At 49.9% G+C, this 19,761-nt stretch overlaps 1 protein-coding gene across 17 annotated transcripts in view; it reads right to left on the bottom strand.

Annotated features, from left to right (window-relative positions):
• Positions 1–17,474, bottom strand: part of PAX6 (paired box 6) — a 50,437-nt gene extending 32,963 nt beyond the window's left edge. Inside the window, exons 1-5 of one of the 17 annotated variants that reach the window (XM_069223497.1) lie at positions 17,333–17,474; positions 7,514–7,620; positions 4,948–5,053; positions 4,424–4,500; positions 4,060–4,114 (exon numbers count right to left, since the gene is read on the bottom strand). In XM_069223497.1, the coding sequence (XP_069079598.1) occupies positions 4,060–4,069 (10 nt within the window). In that variant the 5' untranslated portion in view covers positions 4,070–4,114; positions 4,424–4,500; positions 4,948–5,053; positions 7,514–7,620; positions 17,333–17,474. Of the gene's footprint in view, positions 1–1,387; positions 1,407–4,059; positions 4,115–4,423; positions 4,501–4,947; positions 5,054–7,513; positions 8,116–11,408; positions 11,892–17,332 lie in introns of those variants that run through there. The other 16 variants (XM_069223495.1, XM_069223492.1, XM_069223502.1 and 13 more) reach the window with 16 other exon arrangements.
• Between the last annotated feature and the right edge of the window lie 2,287 nt (positions 17,475–19,761).

The following is a 19,761-nucleotide window of genomic DNA, read 5'->3' on the forward strand; positions in this document are numbered from 1 at the left end:
TCCTTACATGTGTAAGTTTCATATGCGTGCCTACATACAGGTAACACCACGAAGGACCGCGTTCACACAGGAACGGCCTTTATTCTGTTTTTCTTTAACATGCAACTATTCACATGTGTGATGCATACAAAAACACTAGGAGCTACTGAACCACTGAAGCTGCGTGTTCGCCTAAAGTGCTCTCTCTCTCTCTCTCTCTCTCTATATATATATATATAGCTCTATCTTTCTAGCTATCTATAGAGGGAGAGAGACATAGAGAGAGAGAGAGTTAGCCCAAACTTCTCTCTCTCTCTATATATATATATGTATATATATATATATAAATATATATATAGAGAGAGAGAGAGAGCGAGAGAGTTAGGCTAACACAAACACCAGTAGCTCCTTGAGTTTTTGTATATATATATATATATATATATATATATATATATATATATACACACACACACACACACACACACGCGCACACACACAAATAATGTATGAATGTGTGTATACACAAAAACACGGGAATATGAGTCGTCGCCATGAGTTAATAGCATGTGTTAGAAGTAAAAGAACTCCTTGACACCGGGACCAGGCTGATACACCTTCGTGTCGGCAGCTCGCGTTCTGTTTTCATTTTCTATCTGACTTCGTTAGTCTGGGCATATATATTTATACAATTTTATACTAACATATACGGCAGGATACACCAAGCTACTTCAATCAACTCACACACATCTGATAAGGGATGTTATTTTGTGAGTAGTTTATATATTTCCCAATACAGAGATAACCTATTTTGGCCTCAAACAAATGTATGTACCTCTCTCTGTCTTTCTGCGTAAATAACTCACTGTCGACCTGCTTTAAGAGCTATCTGTCTATATAAATTATGAAAATGCCGTCATTTTATGTACGCTATAATGGACTTAATTATGGACATATTCAAGATATAAATACAGGTATATGTGCACATCCATGTGTACTATGCACTCATGCACATCTATAAAGGTATACACGCACACCCGTGTATTTTTCTACAATTGTATACACACACAAACACACACACATTGTTAACTGCGTAAAGTGGTCATCATTTTCATAAATTCACTGGAGGCGAAGCTTAGAGTGGATTACGAAGGCTGACACCTGCCCCCAAAAATGATAATAAAAACTATATATACATAATTTACACACCTGTATATAAAGTTCATGCTATTATATTTTTTCATGTGCGCATTTGTTTTAACAAACGGTATTTAAACAGGATGCATATAATACTGTATTCTGTGGTTCTGTATAAATGGTTCATGACTTAGTATTTTTTTTAATGTTTTAACAAAAGGTATTTAGCAAATACGAGGATGCAAGGGGTTGAAGTATCAATAGAGTGGTTTACCTGTATAAAGTTAGTCTTATATGCAATCTATGAATCAGTAAAACGTGCATCCTTCTCAGTGTTGCTGTGGTACTAAACTCATCTTGACCATTGCTCTGTAGAAATAAATGTTTATTAGTACCTGCTCTAAATGAAGTGTGGGCCACATTTATTTTCACTGCCACGCTGGTGTGTGTGCCTTTGTGTGTGTATATATGTCTATATCTATAAATATCTATCTATAGCTATATATATATATATATCTGTGTGTGTGTACGTATATATATATATATATATATATATATATATATATATATATATACTGACCAAGACATTCATTCGGAAACTCGGTACATGTGTGAATACCCCAGGAAGCATCCATAAGAGCATGTGCTGAGATATGATTGGTCTCTATCACATCAGCGTGCAACATTCTGCTTCTGTTTTTAATTAATTCGTGTTACAGACGCAATGTCGTTGTCAAAAGACAGCCCGCTCACAACTGCGAGGGTGTTCTAAGGCACACAAGACGCACTATCGAGACAACACAGCCTTAGGGACCAGACTCCTTTCTGCCCGGGTCTGCGGGTCCTCGGTGCTGTCATTTTGTGCGCATGATGTCATGCACTCTAAGCCCCTGTGCACACTGGGCGTAAACAGAGAGGACGGACTACAGCTGCCTCTCACACACACAGTAACCTTCCTTACAACTCCTGCTGCTGGGGTCGTAGTTCCAGTGCTTAATTTGAGCTGGGGGGCAACAAATAGTCATTTCTGGGGACCAGCACTTGTTTTTCCTCATCTGACTTGAGCCAAAGCAAGAAAGAGACAGACACAAAAGGAGGAACGGAAGCGAAAGACAGCCGAGAAACAGTGGCAAATAAAGTGAGAATGTAAGAGAGCTTCAAAGAGTGAGATAAAGAGGCTGGGGGTCTAATGATGAATGCAGGGGACGTGAGGTGCAATCAAGACCACACTGCCTTGGTATTCGCACCCCGACATTGGGGCCCGTGAGCAAAACTTTGGCACTGACACTTATTATTTTACAAGTTAGGCACCGCAAGTCCTCTGCCTCGTGTTCTGGCGGACCGGGCCTAGGTGCACAGGAAGTGTGCACACAGAGAGGGCCACCGTGCTGCTCCGCACACCTGCAGGCCCCGGCAGCGCCCCCTGTAAGGAGATCCCCCGCCCAGTTATTTTGTTTGCTTCAGCTCTGCAACGCGATATCCTTATTTTTTACCGTGCAGAGCGCAGTCCGCCAAGGAAGGGGCCCTTGAAACCCCACACGAAGTGACGCCCGGAGCAGCAGGCAGCGCAGGGAGGCAGGAAAGCCCTTGTCTGACCTTTACAGCGTCCCTCGACCCACATAACACAGTGTCAACTTGTGCACACACAAACGGCCAGCAATTGTACGTAGTCAGGGCAGCACATTTTATTGTTCACGTCAGCTTTATTTTTGAAAATGCATTTTAAAAGTCCCTTTCTTGGAGGCTAAAACACTACTTGAGCGAAAAGGATCGCAGGTTCGAGTCCTGTGTGTGTGTGGGGTGCCATGTTGCTACTATTTCACCACACAAGCAGTACTTCCACTTGTAGTGAGGAGGCGCCCTTCTAATAACTCCGTAGTGTGTATTTCTCCAGTTCAAACTATACTTAATTACAAGACATCTCACAGATGCAGATTTCACAGTGCCACAGAATCTCGTCCTGGGCGTTCCCACCGCCATGCGGCCCCAGACCGACTTTGCCACGGAAAGATGAGGCAATAAACATGGATTCTGAAGCAGGGACATTTTTGAGGCACAAAAACTTTTAGGCCAGTAAACATTTCCGCCGGTACACCTCGAGCCCAGTAAACATTAAAGCCAGAAAAGGTTAACACCAGCAAAATTAGAGGCCTCTAATCATTGTAGTCAGTATACATTCAGGTCAGTAAACTTTGCAGAACGTTAACCTTCAGGTTTGTAAACTTTGAGGGATATAAACATTCAGGTCTGTAAACATTGAGGCCTACAAACTCTGACTTTCCAGTACGGTAGAATTCGAGTTAGGGGGAGGCCTCTCCACCCCTGCAGCACCCACTCTGTTGTTGGATACTTATATAACCTTGTTTACAACTCTGCACTGCCAAAATCAATTCACGCAGCGCCCCTCCACCCCCAAAGGCCGCCGCCTCAGCCCTGTGAGACATGCGCTCTCTGCAGAGCAAGCCGCACGCCATACCGGGCTCGTGAACTTTTCACCTCACAACACTTTGAAGGGAAAAAAAAACACAACCGCCCAAACAAAGACAACCTGTGCTGGGAACATAGCTAGGCCACTGAGTCAGGCATAATTGCAACGACTTCAGATTAGGGAGCGCCCTCTTGCAAATCGTCTACGCACCTCCACGTGTAAACCTCAAAATGCCCGGAAGACAACACGCCAAGAGCCTCAATTAAACAACATGTAGGGCAAAACGTCACTCCGCGGCTACGTCTGTTTTTATTCTGTTTGCACAGACATATCTGTCCATATTAGACAGCATTGCAAGTCAACTGGAAAATCCTTAAACACACACGCCCTTCCCGAAATACTCAATGCATTTTGTGAAAAGTAATTCAACAAAATACTTTTAGCCAAGGATGAATGCTTTGTTTTAGACATTTTAACTTTTTGATAACTCATCATGAAATACAAAATGGATAACTTACTGTTCTGCATGTTGAACTGCTCCAGCGCAATCCCTTGTGTCTCCCTTATGTAGTCCTATCAGTGAGAAAATTAACATTTTTTAATTTTGGTAAATGCCATGTTCCAGCTACAAAGCGCATCTCAAGTGTGAGCATTTGATTTATTTTTCAAACTAATATTATTTTTCGTGTAGGCAGTCGTTGTTCATCTAGGGTTAATAAAATTGTATCTTTAGTGTTTTAAAGACAGTTGAGCTTGCAGCGCTTAGCAGGTGCAGTTCAGTCTCCAGGCCCAGTTTGCGCCCTCGCTTCCCTTCCCATGGCCTGATTGTACGAGTAGCTGAAACAACAAGGTAGCGCAGCGATGCTTTCCTTTTGCACTTGCCTGAAATGTGGGGTGGCTGTCTTGTCATGCAATTAAAGGGCTCACACATCTGCTTGCCTCTACTTAAAGTCTTCCCTCTAGGACAAAACAAAAAAAATGGTATTAAAATAAAAATACCTTCCCTCTGGGCCAAATTAAAAAAAAAAATCACGCAGCGTAAAGTCCTGGAACTTCGGAGAGCGCGCTACAATGGGAGCGGGACGAGGCTGGGCATCTTTAAAAAGTTACTTAAATTGATTTAGAGAAAAATACCTATATGTGTGAAAGGGCCTTGGTGGAAAACTCGTGAGGTTCTCATTTATTTTAACCACGGTGAGGCTTGACTCGAAGGGTAGGGAGTGTGTTTGGGGCGGTGGGGGTCTCGCGCGCGTGTGTGGGGTTCACTGGTGCTGACGGTGCAGTGCTGCCCACTCTGTGGGGTGGGCACTGCAGAGCAGCGGGCTGGCGCAGGCTGTCTCGTGCACGGCCGCCCAGCTCCTGGCCCTTCATGCATGCCTCAAGGCGCCCCCTCCTTCCCTCCTCACCCTCATGGCTGCCGGTCTGCGGTGCTCAGATTCGGCCCCCTCTCCGCTGCCGGTCGTTAGCTCCTCGCTGTGCAATGACACACGCTGGCTACCTCGCCTCAGTGCTCTAAAAAGTAGAAACAGGAGGGGGTGAGAACCGCCCCACAAAGGCGACAGAAAGCGAACAATAGCCCCCTTTCTGCCTCCCCTGCCCAGACCCCAGAGAGCACCAACCCCGTCTCCCCGACCAGCAACACGGCCCCCAAAAAGCGCCCGGGACCGGGCCCCCCTCCTCAGGCCACAAAGAGGGCCCTGCCCGGGCCCACAGAGCCTCAGGTTACCCCACCCTCCCCCCATTTCTCGCAGATAGAAAAGTAATTTCTCGTTATAAATATCTGGGGGTAATTGTGTTACTGGTGCGCGTTGTTAGGGGTTGTAAAAAAGATACAACAGCCCAGCGGGGCGCTCAATTGGGAAGAGACAATCGCAAGAAAGGGGCCCATTCAGACGGGTTGCGGAGAAGAAGGGGAGGCGGTGAAGTCATGGTATCGTCCCAGCCTTCATTTTCTCCTCTCTTTTAGAGAGAGGAATAGGAGAATACCCCTTCCCGTTTCCTTTGCGCTCTATAATGAATATTAATTTTTTTTGCTTTCTGCTTTCTGACGGGCCTGGCGGCTAACACATTCAGCCGCATGCAACCTTTGTGCCGCAAGTAGTTTGTAGCCGTCTGAAGACGAAATAAACATCAGGCGGCGCTTCCTTCCCTGCCCGCCGAGTGACAAACATTTACAGCTCTGACAGCCACCTGAATATCAACAGAGCTGTGCCTGGCAAATCTGCCCCTCTAAAGTCAAGCCCAGCTCCTCTCGCGGTTTAATATACCAGCCACGTCCTGGGAAGATGCACACACCCCGAGAGCCCGTCCAGCCGCGCCAAGAGCGTTTCCATGCTTTGTCTCCCACCACAAACGAAAAGTTTTAATACAGCCACATAACTTTGCCAAACTCTCCCCCACCGGCACATGGTTTCTTTGGAATATGAGGATGTCATTTACTTTATCTGGACCACTCTCGTTTTTCAAGCCTGGAGTTTTGCTTTCTGTTGTGAAACTTTTCTAGTAAAACTTTCCCGGGGAACTGAAAGGGCAAAGAAACACGCGAGGGGACCACCGTTGAAGTCAGGGAAACCCGCAAATGTTTCCGCACAATGGCTCCAGACACCGCCTGCGGGTTTCTGCGCCGTGTTCTATTTTGTTTGTGCCCGGTGAACACTTCTCCGAGTTTTCGTCTAGCCGCGAACAAGCAAAGTGTGTGTGAACTCAAACGCCGTTGGCAAGGCAAAATCACGTATTTCTTTGGCGAATCGAAGCAATTCTTGCTATTATTCTGGCAATTAACTGGAATTTCGCTTTCTTCATCTTTACAGTGAAGGGCGAAGGCAATGTTTTTTTTTTATGTGACATTTAATATCTGACTAAACGAGTTCTTTAGTGTCTCAAGAAACATGGGAGCTGACCAGCAATTTATTTATCTCTCAATCTGAAATGGTAGATAAACATTTTTGAACATATTGTTATATTTAAATACACTGCCCGCTTGCCTTGTTTTCTAAATCTGAATTTTGAGTTTTCAATGGCTGGAAAGAGAGTAATTAAGGAAAGTAAACCCCCCCTTCCTTTGAGTGTGTTAGTAAAAGCTGGTTCTCATAATATTAGCTGCTGCTCGTGGGAGAAAGCTGCCCACCAACCTGTTATCAGTGAGCCTTGAGGCATAGACTCGGGCACAAAATAACACTCACGCTGTGACCAAATGCACTTCCATGGTGAATACACCACAGGAAATTCATCAGAAGCGTCAGCGACAAAAGTGCACGGGGCCTTGTTTTTAATTACCTTCAGCACTTTTCTAGAACGGAAAATTATAGACTGGAAATATTGATATTAAAATGTCCAGAGGAGAACGAGGTCAGTTTTTCTCCCAAGTGCACATTGAGACAGTTTGACCCACACTTTCTGCAAGTGTATTTGTTTTTGATTTTTTTTTAATCGAGAAGGTCTTGTTCGTGTGTTGACAGGTTCAGCTAGATTGTCAGTTTCACCCCCCCCTTCCCCCCCCCACGCAGACCCCCTCTCCACCCGACAGGCCACAATCTACAGCCCATCCCGCAGACCACCCTCGTGGCCTAACAAGATTCTTCCCACCTCTGCAGTTTTGTGGACACAGGTAAGTGATGAGTGACACCTGCGCGTGACACCCTTCTACAGCAGACTGTGCCCGGGGGCCACTTTCACTCCACAAGCCAACACATCAACTCGATCATAAGAAAGGTACCGAACATGAAAAAGAGGGGGGGGGGGGTGACAACTAAAGCCAGGCCGCTGACCAACATGTAACGCCGTCTGCGCCCCCTTCCCGGAGACCTTTCTACCACGTTCACCCCAATAGCCTGGTCTGCCGCCAACCCCTGCGTGGCCACCTGTCTCCGTGGAGGGGCCAGCGGAGTAGCTAAGATTGGGAACCTCTGAGCCACCCTTCCCTCCCCAAGGCCCTCAGTACACATTGCAGAGTGTGCACGGAGACGCACTCACCTTTACGAGGCATGCTGTCCCGGGCTGCACTGGCAGCTGGGCACGGGAGGCTGGTGCCCGCCGGTGGGTACAAGAGGCTGTGCTGGGGCGCAGAGGAGGCTGGGTTCCTGGGAAGGAGACAGAGATTGACAGTGAAGAGTGCGGGGGTGCGGTGTGTGTGCTGTGCGCGCACCTTTGCTGACGGCCGATGGCTCCAGTGCCTCAGTGGCTGGGCGCCCCCGCTCGCCTCCCCCCGCGCCTCCCCCTGCGCTTCCAGCGGCCCATCAGCCTCTGCCACCGTCCGCAGGAGCGCACTTCCTCCTGCGCCTCAGCCGGAGCGGGAGAGGGCCGGCCCGGGGCTCGCTGTTCAAACCCGCTAATCACTCCACACATGCAAATCCTCTGCTCCAGCTCACACACGAAATAGTGCTTTATGCAAAGCGCTGCCAGCGCTTCCTGGGCGCCCATTGGCCGCCCGGCTCCTCCGCCTGCCTCAATTGGCTCCTCCGCCTGAATGTGGCTACGGTTCGACCTGTCCCCCCCTCGGTAGTCGCCGAGCTGCACGGCCCCGTGCCTTGTACAACAGAGTGCCGCGGCGCGACCCTCAAGGGTAGGGCCACCCCAGAGTGTTTTTTTTTTTTTTTTTTATAAACGCACCAGCTTCCCACAAGCTGCCAAAGCTTCGTCTGGTTATCCAAACGCCATCCGCTGTTTTGTAAGAAAAATGTTATCTTAATACTGCTTAAAAAGGGCTCTGGTGGGTAATAAAGTCCCCCACCACAGTATGCATGTGGCTGTGTTGCTGCTGTAGGGAAAGTTTGTGTGGGGGCGATGGATTTGCATTCAAACAGCAAGCCCCCTGGCCCTGACAATAGAGATAAACAAAACAACATTCACATGTAAAAGGCGTAAATATGTGTAAGACAGGCGCTTTGTAAACTGTGAATCGCCCTCAGCCATCCAAGCATGGCGTGTAACCCCCTCCGCTGCCCATGGGGGGAGAGAGGCGGGGCTTGAGGGGGGGAGATGGTGGTGGTGGTTGGGGGGGCGGGGGCGGGAGCGCAGCCACTAGAAAGTGCAAAGTAAATACACACTCCACTCTGTGTATTGAGAGCTCTTGCCGGGGCTCTGGAGTGTCCTTGAAAACTTTCCCACAAACTTTCCCCACGTGCCGTTTGTTGACCAAGAGCTTGTCTACCCTCTTCACAGCTTCCATGTTCTGCAAACGATGACTTTCTCTATTTAGGCGCGAGGAGCCACGATTTTGTTTTTTGTTTTCATAAAGGGAGCCTGACTCCGACTCAAGTGAGCGGGCACGCACAGTCCGCCTCCTGCTCTGCTGGTCCCCCACATTTTACCACCACGGGTAACGGGGAGCCGCGGACGCCCAGGGGTGTCTGGGCCCTCGGCCCGCCTGCTTTGTTGCTGGTCTCCTGAGCCAGGGCCGCCGAGGACCCGTGGAAAGTTAGTCAATGACTCTCTTGTGCTGACCACACACCACAGCGTCATTTGTTGAATGGCCGACTATTAGGGCACACCTCAGTGCACCCCAAAGCCTCCCCTCGGCTCACGCACTCTGGGTTACACAGGGAGCACCAGGCCGAGCTGAGGGTGTCCCATTCGCCGCTTCCCAAAGGCTGCCCGCGGGGTGCTCGGAGGCGAACCCGGACAGGCGTGCGGACAGACAGCCAGAAGCGGACTTTGAAGGCGGAGAGGGTAGAATGGAGCCGTTGGAGGATACACTTGACTTCTCGTGACATGTGAAAAGTGCTAAAAGTCAGAGCTCATCAATAAAGTATCCTGGGGGTGAATGAGGGGCCCTGACAGGCGTTGCATTCTGCAGCTCACTACAATGAGGAGACAAACGACTCTGCCAGGCAGCGTGGCCGCCACTGAAAGGGCCTCTCAATGGGAGACGGATAATGAGCCCCGGGACCGTCACGCGCTGTCATCCCGGCACTGGAGAGGGCTGGAGCGGCGGCCCCCACCAGGATCACCGGGAGATGCCGCTGCCCCCCCTCCCCAGAAACACAATGAGACCGCCAGAGCTCCCCCTAATAACACTCGCGAGATGGCCCTCATAGCCCCCCCCCACCAAAACCCCCATCCTGAAATGATGCTCCAGAGACGGACTAATGCCATGTGGGAGATGCCCCCCAGGCCCCCCTACATAACACCAAGATGCCCCCAATAACACCAAGGTGCCCACAGAGCGCCCTTTCATAACAATCGCGAGATGACCCTCATACCCCCTCCCAACAACACCACAAGAACCCCCATCCTGAAATGATGCTCCAGAGACGGAGTAATACCATCTGGGAGATGCCCCCCCCCCCCGAAATTCCTCCCCCGCAAACCCTCAAGGTGCCCCCAATAGCATCTACATGCCCCCCAACGCTTCCTCTAGTAACACTTGCGAGATGCCCCTCAGTAACACAGGAACCCCATCCTGACCAATATGCCCCCAGAGACGGGCCATTGACACAGGGGAGATGCCCCCAAGGTCCCCCTACACCCCTAAATAACAAGATGACCGCACAAATCCCTCTAAAAACACCCGCGAGATGCCCCTCACAGCGCCCCAATACGCACCAATAACCCCCACCCAGAAGAACTCCGGGAGCTCCAGTGACGACTCCCTCCAGTAGGAGCGGGACATGCCCCTCAGAGCGTCCTCCCACAACACACTGCAGCTCCCCCATACCCTCCTGGGGTTGCCCGGGTCATCCCCTTTGGGTGGTGTATTTGGTGTTTGTCAGTACATTTAGAAAGCTGGTAGGGCTGGGTACCAGCCAGCCAAATATGACCGACTCTTCCCCAGCCCCCGCGGCTCTGTAGAAGCCCCTGCCTAGCGCCTTCCGGCTCTCTCCGCTCCCAGACATCACCGACAACCTGGATGTTGTAAAACTAGCTCTGTGCGGCAGAGGGTAGGAATACTCGGGTCCTGGTAATGCAGTGTGGGACACCGGCTAGAGCGAGGTACCCACAAAAGTACTCTCACTCCAAGAACTACCAGATATCCTCCAAAAATATTCACTCATCCGAAACATTCTCCAGTATTCAGCCCCCCCGCAACACCGACCAGAAGCTCACCCCAGCTCACTGCACCCACTCACACAGCGTTAACCCATACTCTTTCACACACTCAGCCAGAAACCACCTACCCGTACGTAGTCACTTTACACACTCACACACACTGTTTGGTCATACTCCTTCACACACTCAATCAGAAATCACCCACCGGTGTGTACTCACTTTACCCACTCACACCCCGTTTACCCATACTCTTTCACACACTCAGCCAGAAGCCACCCATCCTTATGAACTCACTTTACCCACAAACATCGTTTACTCCTTCACACTCTCCATGAGAAGCCACCCACCTACATGTACTCGCTTTACCCCCTACACACACCGTTTACCTATACTCCTACACACGCTTCCCCAGAACTAATTAGTGTGGTTCACATGAAACCCGAGTGACGCCGAAACATGCCACCCTGCTCCCCACGCCGTGGTGCGGCCCAGTGCGCCCACATGCGCTCAGGGGGCCCGGCCCGGCCTCTCGCTCCCTCGCCGCTCCCTCTAGTCATTTGAATGCAGGCTCAGGGGCCAGGCCTCGGCCATTAGCATTTGTGAAATGCAGGCGCATCAATCACATCCCCAAAAGAAATAAAAACCCTCTTTGCAGGTTGTTAAAAGACACGGAAAAAGTGCCGTTTGCAAGAAACAGCCGCAAACCTCCACTGAAATAAACCCAAACCAGAGGCAGCCTCGCTGAGGTCTGTCACAGTCAGTGAAACGCGAGCCTTAAACACTTTGCTTTTCGAAGTCACAGAGCGAGAGAGTATTGAGTGCCAACACTAAGCGCACCGCCAGCAGCAGCTGCAACCAACCACGCACACAAAACACCAACCTGTGCCCTCCGCGCTCCAAGCGACAGGCGCCTTCTTCCCCAAAACAGCTCCACAACTTTTCACGAAAAAACCCAACGCCGCCTGGTTCCTTGTTTTTTTTAAATGATAAAAAGGCCAAAATAATCTCCGTGTATTTGAAGAAAGTTCCTTGAGTACAGAAGCAATTTTGCAGGAGACGGAATACATTCAACGATGGTCCCTTTCAGCAGGAAAAAAAGCCAAGTCCTTTGCAACATGGAAATCAAAAGGAGCTTTTTTTACACCCGTCCGCTTATAGAAGAGCAAAAGAAAAGGTGGGAAAAAAACTTTGATATGTTCTCCGGGCAAAGGAGAAGAAATCTCATATATTATTTCTACAAGCGCTCAATTAGCCGCCGCTGGGATTAGCAGTGTCTAATGCCTCGGCTCCGAAAGGGACACTAATCAGGGAGCTATTTCGCCTCGGGGCACAGTGGGCTTTGTGTCCCCTCCCCAAAAAGTTTTATCTAAAAAAATGATAAAGAGGAGGGGAGGGTGAATGCCTCTGACGTCATCCCAAAGGAAGGGGCGGTCTGAGGAGTGGGGGTGTGTGGGAGGGGGTTTGTAAGCAGAAAGCAACCACAAAAGGAGGCTGGCTGCATGGCCTGCTACTGATTTATCAAGACGAACGGGAGCTTCAGATTTAGAAGCCAAGAAAAAAAACGAAAAGAAAAAAGAGAAGAGTTGAAATAAAAGCGAGTGAAAGGCCGTTTTACAGCGCCCCAAGAATGTGCCAGTGGGGGCCCGCGAAGTGGCAGCGGCCTGTGAGTCTGGCTGCAGTGATCTAGTCGCTGTGTGAAATGTACCTGCCCAGGCCGGAGACGCAGGAGCCATTGCAAACTCCCGGCAGCCTCTGCGCGGGCCGCCATTTTGAAGGGAGCCCTTCGCAGGGGCGTCTTTGGTCACCAGTGTGCCCTCTCCAGAAAGGCTGGACACCACAGCATCACTTACAGGCATCTTTCAGAACCTCCTTGTACTTACCTCCCCTCCTCCCACCGAACAGCTGCTTGGGTGCTAAGCAATGTAGACTAAATAATAACAAACAGTATATTAAAGCTTGAGGTCCTGTTGAAGGGTGTGGGCGAGAATATTCTGAATTATGATTTGAATTATGTGAGTATACTTCTATTTGCTCTTCTACACTATATCTTAAGCCACTGCTGAAATATTTCAAATTTGTCTACATTTATGTGGGAATAATGAAATGTTGCGGTCTTGTGCTGGGAATAGAATTTGCGCTTACAATTTGATTCTTGGCAGACTGGCTCAAGTGAAACATCGTGACTGAGTTTGTTGTGCTAAACGTGTTGTACACGCAGCACTGAGTGTCCCAACCTTACACACGCGCGCGCGTGGCTCTTGGGCAGGTTGACTGGGCACCGAGCCCCTATGCTTCAGTGCACAGAAATGCAATTCTAGTTAAAAGCAAATAAAGACCACGCGACGTGCAGGCTGGCCTCGTGCCTCTTTGTAGAAACCAATATCTGCTGTACAAGATTTAATTTGTATAAATTCTGTCACGAGTAAAAATACTACCAACAGCCTTTTGTACTCTGCCATTTTGCGAGTTGCCCGGCTCAGTAATATGTTTGTTTTTCTTGTTTCTTCACAAATACTGTTCTTCCAGTGCTCCCTACACATTCTGGTATTTCTCTGCAAACAAGATGAATTGTTAATTCTCAGTGCTCAACAATCCGGATCGTCTTTCCCCTAAATTAAAAGTGGACTCTCTCACAACAGGTGACGCTTTATTTGTGTGGTGCTTTGTGCATGTACTTTGCACTCACGGAGGCTGCGGGAGAGGCATTCCCCGGTGCGCTTCTGTGCGCTTGTGTGTGCGTGTGCAATGTGGAGATCCTCCTCTACAGGAGGTGGGCTGCCGGTGCCCCCGGCCCGTCTCTTTACATTAACATCCGCTCTGCCAGCCACCTTTTTTAATATCCAGAAAAACGCTTTAAGTCGCCTTGTCCAGTCGGGTCTGAGCGAGCAGACACACGCGGCTCCTGACGTGTGCGCCCACGGTGCGTGTGCCTGCGGGACACGGGATGCCTGCTCGTGTGCCGGGAACACTCTCTGAGACCTCGAATGCAGCGGACACCGAGTGAATTCCAGTTTACCAACAATCTGGGGAAACTTCGGGCGCCCTTTAACCCTTCTGTGGCGGCGCTGGCCTGGCACCAACAAGCGCCATGCCTTTCCTCCGTGTGGGGTTGTGGTCCCCGCTGCCGGGGCCCCGGCGTTTTGTGTGCCTTTATTTCGCAGTGGTTTGCAGGAGGGCGGCGTGGGCTGCTGGGAAGAGGGCCGAGTGCCTGCACAGACGTGAACGGGCGTTGGATTGGCTTCGTGGGAAGAATGAGAGGGTATCCCCGACAGGCGTCTTACAAGCTATTGATTGGGCAAGCTGTTGCAAACCCCCTGGAACCGCTAATCTGCCTGCTTATAAAGGCGCTAAGGAGCTCAAGGCGAGTTTTATTAGCGCCTGGAGAACACCGGCAGCAGAGGGGGATGAAAGGCCTGGACCCCTGATATCTGTGAGAACAGCCCGCAGAAATATATTTTCAATTACAGCGCCTGGCGCTGTCAGGTCAGAGGCACTGGCCGTGCCACGGCACACAGCAGCGTAACACAGCGTCCGAAGCAGCCTGGCAGTGTGGGCGCCAGAGATGTATGAAATAAACCCCATCACATGGCTCTTAAACGCCACCGAAAGCCAAGCTAACAGCAGAATTCTTATATCTTATCTCAGAGCGTTTAATCCCAGCCAATGGTCGGACACCGGTTCTAAAACGCCCACACTATGTACCTGCAATTACCCCAATACCAGGGCGCTTAACCCGTATCCAGAATGTCCCTCCTTTATCCCTTTATTTACCCTAAATACAACGGTCTGAAACCGTGTCTACACTTCCCAGACTGTACACCTACATGTACCCAACACACATTCACCTTAAATCGCTGCCAGAGTGGTTAAACCGCATCTAGAATGCCCAAACTGTATGCCTACATTTACCCCAAACTCAGAAGTCTTAAACCGCTCCCAGAGTGCTTAAACCGCATTTAGAATGCTATAACTGCAGGCCTACATTCAGCTCAAATTCAGAGATGTTAAACCACGCCCAGAGTGCTTAAACTGCACGCCTTAGGTTTGAGCAGCACCAGAGAGCTGAAACAGCACCCAGGATGCTTAAAGCAGGAATCAGCTAGACTGCTCGAGGTGCCTACCTTCGTTTTGTCCCAGAATTTTTAAGCCGCGCGCTCCTAATATGCTTAAACCTTATGTCACACTTTTTAACCGACCCAGAGTTGATAAACCGCATCTAGAGAGCACACGCCTTCGTTTTTAACCAAGTCCCATCCTATCTAGGAAGCGTAAAGATATACATTAGTTTTAGCCCAACCATAACGAGTTTATACAACATCCTGGTTACTTCTGCCCTACACCATACATTTAATCCCGGGGCCCGACAATGTTTACGCCGCAATCCATAGATTTTAACCCAACTTTAGGGGTTTTAAAACCGTTTAGTAGGCTTATACATGCTCCTCGAGGTTTATATCAATCATGGAGTTCTGAGCCCCTATAAAGGAATTATTCAGTCTTACACAATATATTTTAACCTAACCGCAGAGATGTTACAGTACATCCAAAAAGTATACTTATCTCAACATTTTTAACCGGCCCCGGGCGCTCCTAGAATTCACTAACTATATGCCACAGTTTCTAACGAACCACGCAGCCTTCAGAAGGCTTTCTTTTAAAAGCTTACATCTAGTTCCCGGGTTTATTTACACACTACCGGGGTACTTAACCCGTCCGTAGACTGCCTATACCTAGTCCCGCACTCTTTAACCTGCGCACTGGAGACCTTAAACACTGTTGGTGAACGGGAAATCCACACGCCGGTGATTTTAAACCCTAGTTTAGAGTTCTTAAAACGAATTCATATTTCTTAACCAAATCGCATAATTTCTAGGCCCGTTCCGTAGATCGTAAGCACCTCGGAGGATTTACGCCTCATCACCGTGGGCTCCGGTCATTTCATAAACCTTTAACACCGTCCTAATGTACCAGGTCCTCGAAGCACAGGTAAGGTGCTTGAAGCCTTCCATGGAAAGGGGAACCCCGTCTCAGTGACTCCAAACCCCGTCTCAGACAACCCCCCTCGTAGAGTGTCTTATCCCAGACCCAAGTGCTCACCCCCGTAGGGCCCCGTTTCCCTTCACGGTGACAGGCACCTAGGAATACAGGAAGGGTCGCTGCACACGCTTGGTTGGAAGAGGGGAGATGCCGGCGCCCACCTCCCTCCATGCGGCACTGCCCCTCTCCCGGTCCGGAGCCCGGCAGGTGACGAGGCCGGGGACAGAGGCATTAGCGGGGATGCGCCTTATCGCCCTCGGTGTAAACTGCTGGCAATCTCCGGCTCGGAGGACTGTCTGGTCCGAGGTAATTATGTCACAGCTTTCCCTCGGCCTGACAGCTGGATACACACAATCTCCCATGAACGCTTCTAATGAGGGAGGAGGGTCCGGGACTGTCGGGGAGCTATCAGGAGCCTGTGCTTCTCCGGTGCATCTGTGCTCCGCAGGCAAGGCGGGCAGGGTACCTCTGGGTACCGGTGTGAGCGCTTTATAGCGCCCCGGCACACGCCGGAGGTGGCACCTCAGCCAGGGTGTCCCCAGGTAGCACACCTGCACAGTTCCGTCCTCTGCGCGCACAGAATGCCAGGCGGCGCCGGGACTTGAAAGAACAAAAACATGAGATTCAGTACTACGTTAGTACGTTTTAACATCACAATGATGCGCGGCTGAAATTCTCTTTTATTTCTGCACAAAACAACATTCTTTCTGCAAAGGCGGGCTCGGGCACTGTAAACAAGTGATGCTGTTACTAAACTTCTTTCTGTGTGGTAGCGCCTTGACGCTGTTAAATTATTACGCACCTCCGTGGCGCTAGTAAGCGGTGAAGTCAACGCTAAACCTGTTCCGAGCGGTAAATGATCCCTGAATCTAAAAAAAACCTGGGATTTGGCAAAGCAGGCAGGCGGTCATTTGGGGCCGCCGAGTCTTTTGTTACTTAAACCGGTTTGTGCAACACATTCCTGCCAAGACAGCACTCGGTTCGTGTTTAAGTAAATTGGTGGGGTTCGAATTGCAAATATGTGGTCAGTGTCACACACAGGGACACACACAAACACTTCTATCAGCCTTATCATTCATAGCACCGGTTCTCGTCCAGTACACGTATACCCTACTTGAAACACGTAGATACACCCACAAGTATACACCTCTAGGGTGTAGTGGTGGCGAGTGACTCTGCTCCGGCTCCCAGCAGGGCACCTTGCCCATCTTGCATCTCCATGGCCTCTCAGCCTCCTGTAACCCGACCCCCGTGTCCTACCTCACTGAAAATCGGTAATTATCAGGTCTCGCTAAGGAAGTGCTCAAATCACACGGTCCTGAGGTTTAAATCGCTGCCCAACTATGTGGCCCGCATTCTTTCATCCCATCCTGTGCCCGGCAGTGCATACAATATTGATACGTTTTTGGAGTTGACATGCACACGGAAACTTGTGCATACTCTGCCCTGCAGCCAGTCTGATAAAAGCAGGGAAAACTGAAACAACAGTCCAGTGACATGAGTAAACCATTCCAAAAACTCCAAAGTGCAGGCCACAGACAGGACTGGGCCACAAAGACCTCTGCTCAAAGAGCAGCCGACACTGCGGGCGCATCCTCGCACGCCCGGGGACAACATTCACCTGAGGAAAGCTAAACAGGAGCTTGCCCCCAAAGAGCACAGAGTAAAACAGACACAGCAAACAGCAAAGTAAACTCTCGGCTCGCCAGGTGACAATAGCATCCCTCCGCTGCAAGAATATGAAAAACATCGCGCTCTGAAGGTTACCTGCGACAAGCGGCGCGGACACGGCGAGGGAGCACGCTCTGCTGACTCCAACACTTTTCATTTGCCGATCGCCTTTAACTGGCAGGTTTGATCTCCACTTTCTACCCCCGAATCCGCCGCCCAGTTGAAATGTCAGTGACAGGAAAAAGGAGGGTGCCTGGCGGTGCCCTAACTTTCCCTTAATACCCGGGCCAGAGCCGCCCTGATTGGCCCGCACGCCCCGGTGACGTCATAATGGCCAGGAGTTGGAGCTCCGCTGGAAGAGGTTGCAGAAGCGAGCGGGAGCGCCGGGCACCAGCAGCCCGGGGTCCCTCCCAGGGAGCGGGAGCTGGGGGGCTGAGGAGGGATCGGCCGCCCGCAAGTGCCTCTCCGCCCGGCCCCGGAGCGCAGCCCGGAGGACGCATCCGGACGGGCACAGATGGCGGGACTGTTCAGGAACCACGGCCGTGCCTTCGTCTGACTCCTAAGAATAGCATAAAAGTGCGCAGTTCATATAACGTACGGTACCGGGGAGTAACTTCTTTCATCCCGATACTCACACATCCCACTGTACTCGCTCTTACCCACTATTCAGATGGGGTTCATCCCACCATACTCTGTTCACCCTTCCCTGAAGCCTCAACCTGCTTCACTTGTTTGTTTATGTACATATGTTGGAGTTTTGGATGGCGCGCTAAAGTAAACTGAATCCCTTCTAGGCGCTTTGCTAGGATACCCTGGTTCTACCTTCCAGTCCAACAGTATACCCTATTTCGCTTCGATATTGCTCACCAAAAGGCACATATTTAAACACAACTGAACGCTTAAGTCAAAGGCGAGCCGGGAGTGAAGTCACCAGATATATTAGTAATGCTGTTAGGACATTGTTTTGTACAGTGCTTCAAGCAGACGTCTTGCTGTTTCCAAGCGCTACAAGTGACGTGCTATAATTAAATAAACAAGGTCGCACACGGAACCACCTTCAGGTAATGAGTACAGGTGGTAGTTAGTTAAGATTTAAGATAGATGAAAAGATTATAAATGTTCCCAACCTTCGGGTACACTCAGATCTCTGCCGGGTACACACAGAGCTTTCATTTAGTTCCATTGCTTTCACCTTAGTAGAAGTCGTGGCCCGGTACACTAGCTGCGCAGATACTGTACGTACAGTTTTGCGAGGGACGCATTACCTTCACGACACGCATTACCCGCACGGTACATGCAACTTTTCATTGCACGCATTACATTCACAGTAGGCGCAGCTGTGCAAAGATGCGTTAACTTCACGGTACACAGAGCTTTATGTGATATTCATTCATTCCCTTCACTTTACACACACGGTACTTCAGGCGTTGCGTTATCTTCGTGGTACGCACACGGGCACTACCTTCACGCTACACACAACTTTGCAGAAGGTACATCACCTTCTGGCACACACCTCTGCATAAGTTGCATTACTTTAAAGGTACACACAACTTCGCAGACGACACTTTACATTCATGGCACACATATCTACACCTCTACAGAAGCTGCATTACTTTAAAGGTACACACAGCTTTGCAGAAGATGCATTGCATTTGTTTTAATTCCAGCGTTGCACTATGTGCGTTAGCCCTCTGAGCTATTTTGCTAACAACTTAAGTGAACAGCACGTGTGGCTTTTTTACGGTCCTCCGGGGAGTGGGGCTACAACACCACAGGGGTTCCTCTCTTTCTGTCTCTTTGTTGCTGAAACATCTCGAGTGCAGCGCCGTGGTTACATTTTGTAGTTCGGGCATCATGGCGAAGACTGGACAGTTGTATGGGCGCTGTCCAACCAGGAAGGTCTCACCTGCCAATGGCAAGGGAATACCAGCGCCAGCTTTGAATTGGTTGTCAGCTGCTAGAAGCGCGCAAGTTCCTAGAGTTACACAAACAGCAGGTACCGTCGCCTTTCTCACCACGCTTCCTTTATCGACCTCGGCAAGAGGCAAGGCTGACTCTGCCCCTCCAAATATGATCCTATGGTGACTAGCAGGGAGCACGCGGACAGCTGACAACGGGATTGAGGGTATAAATTAATACTCTTATTGCAAGCAATATTACTTTCATTGTTAAATAGGCGGACAATTCAGGAAATTTGCCAAAAAAAGGCGGGAAAGCAGAGGTTCTCTCAGAAATCACGGTAACGGGCGTAGTTCTAAAAAGTGCCCTAGTCTTTATACAAAACCTGCCTGGGCGTTCAGTTCCTTTTTCCATTAGTTGTCCTGTAACTCCAGCTATAGGCCATAGGCAGTGGGCCTGGTGAGTCTTTCAACCCACACCCTGTCTGACGAATACACATAGAACCTAGGTTTGGACATGCACAGGGTAGCATTTATTACAGATGAGAACGCTGGAATGTTGAAGCCTCCAAAACAATGGAGTGGCAGGGCCTGTGATAGCCGGAACAGGAGGTCTGCTACAGCATG

Source organism: Pleurodeles waltl, chromosome 3_1 (assembly GCF_031143425.1).
Source record: "Pleurodeles waltl isolate 20211129_DDA chromosome 3_1, aPleWal1.hap1.20221129, whole genome shotgun sequence".
Taxonomy (NCBI): Eukaryota; Metazoa; Chordata; class Amphibia; order Caudata; family Salamandridae; genus Pleurodeles; species Pleurodeles waltl.